This window comes from Humulus lupulus, chromosome 5 (genome assembly GCF_963169125.1).
Source record: "Humulus lupulus chromosome 5, drHumLupu1.1, whole genome shotgun sequence".
Taxonomy (NCBI): domain Eukaryota; kingdom Viridiplantae; phylum Streptophyta; class Magnoliopsida; order Rosales; family Cannabaceae; genus Humulus; species Humulus lupulus.
The window spans coordinates 9621346-9632318 of NC_084797.1; the positions used below are offsets into that span (position 1 = coordinate 9621346).

Consider the following 10973-nt stretch of genomic DNA (forward strand, 5'->3'; position numbering starts at 1 on the left):
TTTGCATCTAGAATTTTTAGTTTAATTTATTTTGTTAATTGAAATTAAAATAATTTAGTTTTTATTTAGGTTAAATTTAACTAATTTTTTATTTGTTTTCATTAAAAATATAATTTTTTATAATTTGAAAATAAATTAATAAGTTTTTAATTAAAAATAAAAAGGTGTACTGATAATACACTGACATCTGTCATTAGAGTGGGTCCAATCAGCATTTAACGGTGAAGGTGGTTACGGATGCAAGAAAAACGTAACGTTGGATGATTTACCGTAAAAAAAAGTTCAGGTATATAAGTGTATAAACTAGAAAACTTAAGGTATTTATGCCGCAAATATCACATAAAAATTTAAATGTTATAAAATATTATTATGATAATAATATATAATCCTATTTTTTTTTACTAATTATATTAATATGAATTTAAATATTATAAAATATTATTATTATAACAATATTTAATAAACTAACCAATATTTATACTGGTTAATATAAATTTAAATAATATAAAATATCATTATAATAATATATGTAATACATAATCTAAATTTTTATTAAAAAAATTATCATTTATATTTAAAAATATATATTAAAAAAATGATAAACGCTTAATTTTTAATTTAATATAATTATATTATTATTTTATATATAATATTATTTATTTATTTAAAATTTATATAACAATAATATAAATTTATTAAAAATAATCACTAAATTCTACTGATATTAATAATAGTAATAGTGCAATTGGAAAGCCACCTTCAATCCATTATTATTATTATTATCTTTCATTTGTCTTTGCAGGTTGGAAAACAAGCAGGTTGGAAAACAAGGGGAAGTCGAAATGAGGAGTAGGTTAGGTGGAAGACATTTTAGGAGCAGCTGTCGCACGCGCCGATGGGACAGATGCTGGCGCGTCAGGCAAGTGGCAGCGGCTGGGTCGGATGCGTGGCGCGCTTGGGCCGTGCCACGTGGCTGGCTGGTGCTGGAGAAAGGAACAAAGCCCAAGCAGGCCTAAGCTCTTTTGGGCCGGTTCACTTGGGCTTGGACCTCAAAAATACCATTTTTTTTTATTCTTTACCTCAATTTTAATTCTTTCTTTTTTTTTCTTCTATGTTTTCAAATAGCAAAAATACTAATTAATTCCTAAAAATAAAAAAAATTAATTATTTTAATTTATAAAACAAATCATATTAATTTCATAAAAATATTAATTGAAATTTCATTTATTTTTACCATTAAAATCAATAGATATATATATTTTTAGCACTAATTATGTGCACCCCTACTTTTCTCTTCCACCCTTTTTTTTTTTATTTCTCTCCACCTTTCTCTTCAATAATTTATTTCCACTCTTTTTCCCTTTACCAAATATAGGCTCATTGAAGAAGAAATGGAGAGAGTCCTTTTCAACTTTCTACAAATATCAACTTTTTACTATGTTAAGATTAGTGATCCACACGAAGCCACGAAATGCCTCCCCTCCCAACTTTGACCCTCTATTATTGACCCATCATCTTCTCCTTCCCTGCCTAATCCTTGGTGAGGGTGGGGTAGAGAATCCTTATGAGGGTTGAGATTTTTATATTTTCTTTTTTTATTTTTAAAAAATTTCTTTAATGATTTCCTCTCATTATTACTAACGACAAATTCCTTCAAAACAAGAAAGGGATAGAGAAGATTTGAGAAACTTTGTGTAAATGTGTGAATATATATATATATATATAGGTGGTGTTAATGATTCCTATATGTGCGTTTGGTACGAATGAGAATGTTAAATCTAATCTATGTTTGGTAAATTTAATTTTAATGGTTTGAAAATTTGTATTTTCAAATAAGTTTTATTTTTAGCTTGATTTGAAGATAATCTTAACTTCTTTAAACACTTGAATTTTACATTCTCTTAATTTAAACTCCCTCTAACTCTATTCCGACAAACACAAACCTCATATAGTAATCATGTATAGCGAGGTGGAGACTGTCGTCCCGACTCCCTGACCCTATGTTGGGATAGTGAAATGTCTTGTTCCAGTCCTCATTCTTTATAGTGGGTTCCCGTGAGGATTCGATCCTACAAAGTATTTGTGCAACTCGAGATGCCATGGGTTGGGCTACATATAATGGAGTTAGAAGAAAGAGAAGAAAAACCAAAGTGAAAGGAAACTAATAGCGTCTCACATTAATATTAAAACAATATTTTTAGAAATAATAAAAATAAAAAATTATTCTCGAAAAATAAATAAGGTTATTAAGCATTATTTTTCAAATGGATAATTGCGGCATAAGTACCTAATGTTTGGTTTTTGTACGCGGCATAGACTCAATGCTTATTTTAGTGGCAATAGTACCCAAAGTCAGTAAAAGTGTAATTCTGTCAGTCTCCTCCGTTAGGTCTGTTAATGAGCTAATTAGGCAGACACGTGTCACGCTTTTATTGGTCCAAAACATAGTTATTTTTTAAATATTATTGAGCTGGACCAATCACGGAGTGACACGTGTTGGTCCAGTCATCACGAAACGGAGACCAAACGGAGGAAGCTAACAGAATTACACTTTTATTGACTTTGGGTACTATTGCCACTAAAAATAAACATTGGGTCTATGCCGCGTACAAAACCTAAACATTAGGTACTTATGCCACAAATATCCCTTTTTCAAATAATAATTTTTGAAAACAAAATTACAAAAAATAAAAAAATTTGATAACAAAAAGTTATTTTTTGTGTTTTTCAAGACTTTTTTTTTTCAATTATTTTTTGCCACTTTCTCTCATGTTCACTCTTATCACTCTCTTCACATCTTTTTTTCTCACTTTATCCTCTCATCATTTTCTTACATTATTTTTTCCTTTATTTTTTATCACTTTCACATCACTTTCTTTTATTATTTATTAAATTTTTTCACACATATTTTTTGGTTCTAAATATATTTATTGATTTTTGTACACTATATTTTAAAAAAATATATTTTTAGAAAATATCATCTAAACACATTTTGTTTCTTGAAAATAATAAAATTTTTACTTTTTGTGTGGCAATGATAATTTCATTGAAGATGATCAAAATGTAGTATATTGTCGAGGAAAGAAAAATCTTTAATCCAAACAAGTGTTATATTATTTTATAATATAATGTTTTAAATTAAATAAATATGACAAAGAGTGTCACATATTATGTTTTAAAATTAAATAAATGTGACAAAGAGTGTCACATATTGCAACATGTAAAAGAGAGTTACAATATTTTGATATATGTGAATATCTAAATATGTAACATATTTGGTGTTACAAATTTGTAACTTCTAAATATTGTCCATTATTGTGTAGATTTGTTATTACACAATTTTGAGTTGAGTTTCTTAAAGCCATAAGTGAAATGGCTATTAGAGATATGATTTTAACCCCAATGCTGTGTTTGGGGGTTACAAAATCAATTGGGAGTAGATTGGAACCGTTTGGAAAAACAGCACAAAAAAATGTGCTGAAATTGGCCAGAGGCTGCCAGTGTGGTTGATTGACCAAAAATTTCAGTTTTTCCAACTTTTTTGAACAGCTCCAAAAACACAAATAATTATCAAATCTCATTTTTAATTCAATAAACATCCAATTAATCATTTGTAATAGCCATGAGGTTGGTGGAATTTGAAATTCAAAGGATGTCTCTAAACTCTACAAATAGGAGCATATTGCTCACTTGTAAGACACAATTTTTCTATCAGTTAGATCACTTGGCTATAAAATACCTAGAAGCTTGATAATTCCAGAAAGCTATTTCCAAAATAGAGAGAGATCCCTTAGTGCTTGAGTTATGAAGAAATACGTTTTTGGACAAATGTTTCAAACCTTGTTCAAGTTGGTGATCCTTCACACTCTTCACTTTGGTTGTGTGAGTGAGAATTTTTTGTTTATTGTTATTGTTCTTTCCTTCTATTCTATTGGTTTTCATATTCTTATTATTATTCTTCTTCTATATTTACTTGTATTTCTTGTTTAGAATTATAATCATTTCATTTCTTTTGTAACAAACATTATTTATTTATTTGTATCTTTTGTTTAGAATTGTAATTTTCTATTATCTTTTTTTACTTCTTCTTATTCTATTTGTATTTTTAAATCATAGAGTTATAATATTATTTGATCAGTCTTGTTTGTTTGTATATTTTGCTTAGAGTTGTAAGATCTTTTTATCATTTCTAGCAATATATATTTTCCTAACAACAAGTTATTTTTTCATGTAAAGAGCATATACAACTAATACACAACAACGAATATAGATTAAGAATATTTTTTAGAAATTGAACAACAAACTTACAACATTTTCTAAAAAAAAAAGAAAATAACTCGTTAAAATATAAGAGTCAATTAGAGAATACATAGACTACTAATAAAAGAAATCTAATTCAACAACATAAATAGCCAGACCAAAACACCACCAATCTACAACCAACATAATTATCACTCTCTTTTGGCTGATTGAAAAGAACCTATAAGAATATCAAAACCAAGTAAAAATATAAGTATTAAATAAAGGATAAGAGGAAAATAAATTGAAATCCAAAAGGAAAAATAATCAAATATATTGTTGATAATAATAAGTGGGACATATTTCATGAATTGAGAACTGTACTTATTTTATTTTTATTTTTTTGAATTAGAGAACTGTACTTGGAAAATCCAACTTATGCTTCAGCCAAAATCTTATCCACCATTAAACTCTTTTGTCGTTTTGTTGGAGATGCTGTCGTTTTGTATACATTTTTGCTTTGCTCTGTGTCGTTTTGTGTATATGAGCCAGAAATGGAAATTGGCCATAGAAATGTACGAGAAAAAAAAAACCAAAATTAAGGATAATAGGTAGTTGTCACACGACAGGCCCAGCTGAGCTAGGCAGGAAAGGGAAGTTCAACCAGTCCACTCTACACTTCTCCATTAAAACCACCTCTTTGGTCAACCAACCAAGCAAACCTATCTATCTGCAACATATTCATGTTTAAATCTTGTAAAGATTGTAAATTTATCAAAATCGAGCTATAAACCCATATGGGTTCGTTTCTGATTGTCCATTCTCTGCTTATTTTCCTACTCTTTCTCCTTTCTACCGCTCTCTGCAACCTTGACCATACCCATTACGCCAAAGAGATTTTCCAGGCAGCCAAACGGGAAAAGGACTGGTTAGTCTCAATTAGAAGGCAAATCCATGAAAACCCAGAACTCAAATTCGAAGAGCACAACACCAGTGCTCTTATTCGAAGAGAACTCGACAAACTTGGCGTCTCTTACTCATACCCATTTGCCCAAACCGGCATTGTTGCTGAGATTGGCACTGGTTCTCCCCCAGTTGTGGCTCTTCGCGCTGACATGGACGCCCTCCCTTTAAAAGTAAGCAAACTTCATTTCTTCTTCTTCTTTTGTTTTTGCTATCATTACCCATTATTTTTCAAATGATGTACTCACAATCTGAATAGTTAAAATGGATAATGATATTGATTTTGGAATGAGTAGTCGGTACTTGGTATTGGTAATTGATTGGGCTTTCATTGATTGGTGATATGTAGGAGCTTGTTGAATGGGAGCATAAGAGTAAGATAGATGGTAAGATGCATGGATGTGGTCATGATGCCCACACAACAATGCTTCTTGGTGCAGCTAAGTTGCTAAGCCAACGGAAAGAGAAACTTCAGGTTAGTGTTTGTACAAGTTAGATTTACAAATGATCGAATTGTTATTACACTAATCGTTTTCAAATGGTTGATTTGCTCAAACAAAGTCGAGTATAGTTCTTTACATATTGTAGGGTTAGGGGAGGAGCTTAGCTTCAAAAAAGAAAAAAAAGTGTCACAAATGGTCAAATGGTTACACTATTCATTTTCAAATGGTCAAGTCCTTTGGGTAGTTCCATAGCAATTGTTGTAGTTTCTTGTTCCCCAAAGACGTGTTAGAATAAGTAAGATATAATTGAGCTTCAAGAAGGGACAAAGATTACTTTCAATCCCATTTGTTGTCATCTGAAATTTGGAGAACGACACAAGACAAGAACCTCTTCAAAGACAGTGTTACTGTTATGTTAGAATAACTTGTCTAACTTCTTTTGTTTTCCTTTTAAGAAAAGGCAACGTCTGAGTCAACAAAAACCTTCCCAACTTTGTTTGTGTCAAAATACTTTCCCTTTGTTTGTTTTGTAAGGGAACTGTGAGACTTCTTTTTCAACCTGGTGAAGAGGGTGGTGCTGGTGCATCACACATGGTGAAAGAAGGTGCTCTTGGTGTTGCTGAAGCAATATTTGCAATGCACGTAGATTTCACATCACCAACTGGAACCATAGGATCCAAGTCAGGACCTCTCTTAGCTGCTGTTAGCTCATTTGAAGCAAAAATAGTAGGAAAAGGAGGTCATGCTGCCGAACCCCATCAAAATATAGATCCGATCATCGCTGTTTCGTTTTCAATTTTGGCATTACAGCAGCTTGTGTCAAGGGAAATTGACCCCCTCAGCAGTCAGGTACATATTGTTTTAATCCATTTTGATCTTCTCTTTTCCTCCCAAAACATATATATTTCTGGTTCATATTGTTTTTGTTAGAATGTGGAAAGTGTTTTAGAAGTAGAATGTGGTGCATGGAAATAAGTATTGGGTCAATTGGTAATAAGTAGAGTAACCATGCTCATATAAATTGTTGAATATATCCACAAATACACGGATATACACGGATATTTTCTAGAACAGTTTTGATACATTGTTTTGATGAAGGTTCTATCGGTCACTTATGTCAGTGGTGGGACTGTAAACAATGCAAGTCCATCTTATGTTGAATTCGGAGGTACACTCAGAAGCCTCACAACTGATGGCTTGCACCAACTCATTCACCGATTAAAGGAGGTACAACATATTCTTCAAGAATTTCAATTCTATCTTAATCATAGCACAAGAGTGTCCCAAGTCGATTAGATGTGAGAATATCAATTCACTTATAACATGATAATTTACATGAAAGAGGAAATAACAGTTGTTTCTTATACATTTCTTATGTTTTTTTTTCTTTTTCTCTTATAGGTTATTCAAGGGCAGGCAGCGGTGCATAGATGCACCGCATATGTCAGCACGAGAGAAGAAGAACATCCATTGTTACCAGCTGTTGTGAACGATGAACGGCTGCATAAACATGTGAAGAGAGTTGGAAGCCTTTTGCTCGGTCCTCAGAATGTGAAGGTTGACAAGAAGGTGATGGCGGGTGAGGATTTCGCCTTCTATCAGGAAGCAATTCCGGGAAGCATGTTTAGCATTGGAATCAGAAATGAGGAAGTGGGATCGATACACTCGCCTCATTCCCCTTACTTCTTTCTTGATGAAGAAGTTCTTCCAGTTGGAGCTGCATTGCATACTGCTTTGGCTGAGCTTTATTTGAGTGAGCACCTATAGTAACTATTTCAGTTAGATTTGTTTTGAGTTAGAAAAAACTGAGGTTCCTTGTCTTTGATTTTTAATGATGTGTCTTCTTACAATAATTATATATATTTATATAATACAGTTAGTATTTATAGCTAGTTGTACTGAGATTTTAATTATTAGATTTTTTTATTTAATAGAGTAAATGAATGATAAAATCCCGTTTTAAAAAATGTGATCATTTTTTCAAAGTGTTTAAAATTTTGTAGGGTTAAAAATTATGGATTTTTTTGTGTGGATTTTATATTTCAGAAGCTAATTTCAATTTTGGCCATCAACTATACCTAATTTTGAGATATGTCATTTTTGAGGGGTTCTTAGATTAGGTTCATGTCATTTAAATGTCAAAATTTAATCCTCAAGTTAATGTATTTGGTAACAAAAGCTATCCAACTGCAGACCAAAATTGAAAAATATACATTTCAGGGGACCCAAATTGAGAACACTGTAGCTCTATATTTGAGGGACTAAATCCTAATGTTATTATTAGGGATATTTGCGACGAAAGTAATCAAATTATTATGTTAGTAGCACTTATGTACCTGACTTAATTTTTTTGCTAGCGAAAGTATCTTCCGTCCATATTTTATTGCAATAATTTTTGCTGCTAAGTCCACCACGTCATGTCAAATTTGCTTATAACCTAATTACTTTTGTCGCAAACATCTCATAACTTGGGTACTTTTGCCGTACATATCTATTAAATTAGGTACTTTCACCACAAATATTAATTTGATTTGGTATTTTCACCAACATGTCACAAACACACTTAACAATTGGAACTGACGGCTGGAATAAACATTGGAATTTTTTTTCTCTCCCTTTTTATTCCTATTAGTTAAAAGTATTACTATTCAACATGGTGCCCAACACAACCCTAATATTAAATTATACTAATTTTCGGAAAGATGGCTCTGTCGAAATAATTTTTGACAGAACTCAGACCAAGGCTCCCAGTTGCTTTACCACTCAGTATATGATGACATCTGTCACACCGGCTGATGTGGAAATCCAGTCTTTCGATTCTCAAGGCAGTCCTATTTATGCTTTTGAATCTTCAGATGGACATAAGTATTGGGATGTTTGCGACTGCAAAAGTTGCCTAAGATCAGAAGAAGACCTTCCAAAGCCAAAACAACGTCTGAGCTCGGGAAAACGACTTAAGCAGCGGCTAATTCAAGGAGACAAGGAAATAGGATTGTTAGGCCAACCCTCTGGAAAGTTTGACTATATAGTCAAGTATTCTACTCCCAAAGGCTTACCTGACTCTCCTCCAGAACCAACCGGATGGAACATTGAGCTTCCGCCCACGGGCTCCCAAGAGCCTCCACTTTCGGCTCCCCAAAAGAACATTTTGCCATGCTATAAAAAGGCAGCAAAATGGATGCAACATCATGGCGAAGCTTTTCCTGCTCAAAATCAGTTCCAACAAATTCCACAAGTATGTATGATGACTACCGCTGATTATGAGTCAAATTTCCCTCCACTTAAGAAGTTTGACAAGCAAGATGACCAAGGAACAGTCTCTCACCAACCAAAAGTTCAAAACCCTACAACTAGAAATGCAGACGGGACCCTTAAAAAGATATCTCCGGCCGAAGAGGTTCTCAATTGGCAATCAGAAAACATGATTGTCCAAAATAAGGTCTTGAAACAAGTTGAGTTACAAAACACCAGAATAGAAACGGCAGTAAAACAATCCCAAAATACTGTCATTGACAAACTCACTGCAAAGATCCAACAAACTTATGAAGAACTTCTAGCTATAATCAAAGCAAACTCAGTTCCGATGCCAGTATTTCTAGCAAAAGAAGCTGAGATGAAGAGCCTCAAAACCCAATATGAATCCCTCAAGAACAGGTTCTGCCAACAAGAACCAACAGCGGCACCTTCAACCAGCTACTTGGGAACTCTGTCCCCGTTCGGGATGGCTACGACGCCAGTCCCTTGGAAGTTTGCTACAATACCAAAAACCTCTCAGCCTTTTCCTATTACCGGATCTGTACAAGAAGACTCGGTTGTAAGATTGAGGCGCATGCTTGATGAAAACCAACAACAGAAATTAAAAAAGGGAAAGAGAAAAGAATCACCAAGCCAAATGACAGAGGAACCCGAACAACTTATGGTTCATCCAGCCGTAAACCCTTTGTCACGAATGATTCGCCATACAAGCACTCTCCACATCGCAGATAGTGAAACGGACTCAACGGACTCAGAGGGACAAAGTTCTTCGACTAGTTCGGACAATTCTTCGGGTGACTGGTCTGAAGAAATAAGCTCAACTTCTGAGGATTCCATACTGAGTGACTCCGGAAGCTTATCCAGTAAAACTTTGTCTAGCGATGATGATGAAACATTTCCACATCTGATGGTGCAACCAGCTGAATCAAACTCACAGACCGAACCAATTATCACAAGCGAAGACGAAAGTGGAAATGAATCAACAACACCACATGTTCCCCCAAAACGCAAAAGTAAAGGTTCAAATTTTCAAACTTTTACTTTAGATGACCTCCCTCCATCAAGATGGCGCGAAAGGTTCCAGGAGTTTCAAGCATGGCTCAGCCTAGAATCACAAAGATCGGAAGCACAGACAGGAACAATTCTCCTCAGCTTTGTTTCCCGTTTTACAGGCACCCTACAAGATTGGTGGACAAGTCTGGGCGATTACAGGCAAATGACGTTCTTGCAACTTCCATCTGTCACAAATGCCCTGACCTACCTGTATATTGAGTTCTACGGACAAGATGCTCAAGTCACTGAAAGACTTCGCGCAGAATTCTTTAAACTAAAGTGTTGTTCAATGGATAAGAGAGATTTGGAAAAGCATTACAAAAAGATGACTCAACGATTCTACCAAATAGGTGGAATTGATGACCCAAATCTAAAACAGGCATTCCTCTCTTCCATACCAGAACCACTAGGAGAAGAAACCTTCAGACTTCTCTCGAGAACAGGAAGAACCTTAGCTGATGCCACAATTGGAGAAATTTATCAACTAGTTCTAAAGGCGTTGGAGAAGATGTGCTCTCAGCATAAATTTATCCAAGAATTTATGAAACAATCCAAGAAGCTTGGAAAGGTTTGCAGCCAAAAGGGGCTACGAATCAAATGCCAGTCAGAATCAGCATGTTCCTGTCGTCCAGAAAAAAGGAAACACAGCAAAAGGTTTAAAACCTTTAGGACCTTTAAGTCCTCAAGGGGAAAAGAACGCCGCTCCTTCAAGTTTCTAAGGAGGAAACGCTCTTTCAGGAAAAAGTCTGACAGATGTTTTATCTGTGGTGAGAAGGGACATTATGCCAAGCAATGCCCCAAAGGGAAAACCGCCAAATTGATCACCCACATTCAACAAACAACGGGCATATCGCTCGAAGAAAATGATCTGGAATCTATCTTCTCTACTGATGACGAGATCAATTCATAATCCCTATGTGCGTTCGAACAGCAGAAGATCCCAGATGAGTTCTACCACATGGCAGCAATCAATACAATACAACCATCACCAATCATCTCTATGCAGATCCTCCCTACAAA

General features: G+C 34.1%; 1 protein-coding gene across 1 annotated transcript; it reads left to right on the forward strand.

Moving 5' to 3' along the window:
* Positions 1 to 4871: 4871 nt before the first annotated feature.
* On the forward strand, positions 4872 to 7537 carry LOC133834368 (IAA-amino acid hydrolase ILR1-like 5). Its single transcript, XM_062263960.1, has 5 exons — positions 4872 to 5375; positions 5552 to 5677; positions 6180 to 6494; positions 6744 to 6872; positions 7047 to 7537. The coding sequence occupies exons 1-5, from the start codon at positions 5037 to 5039 to the stop codon at positions 7410 to 7412; spliced, it is 1275 nt and encodes a 424-aa protein (XP_062119944.1). The 5' UTR covers positions 4872 to 5036; the 3' UTR covers positions 7413 to 7537.
* Positions 7538 to 10973: the final 3436 nt, after the last annotated feature.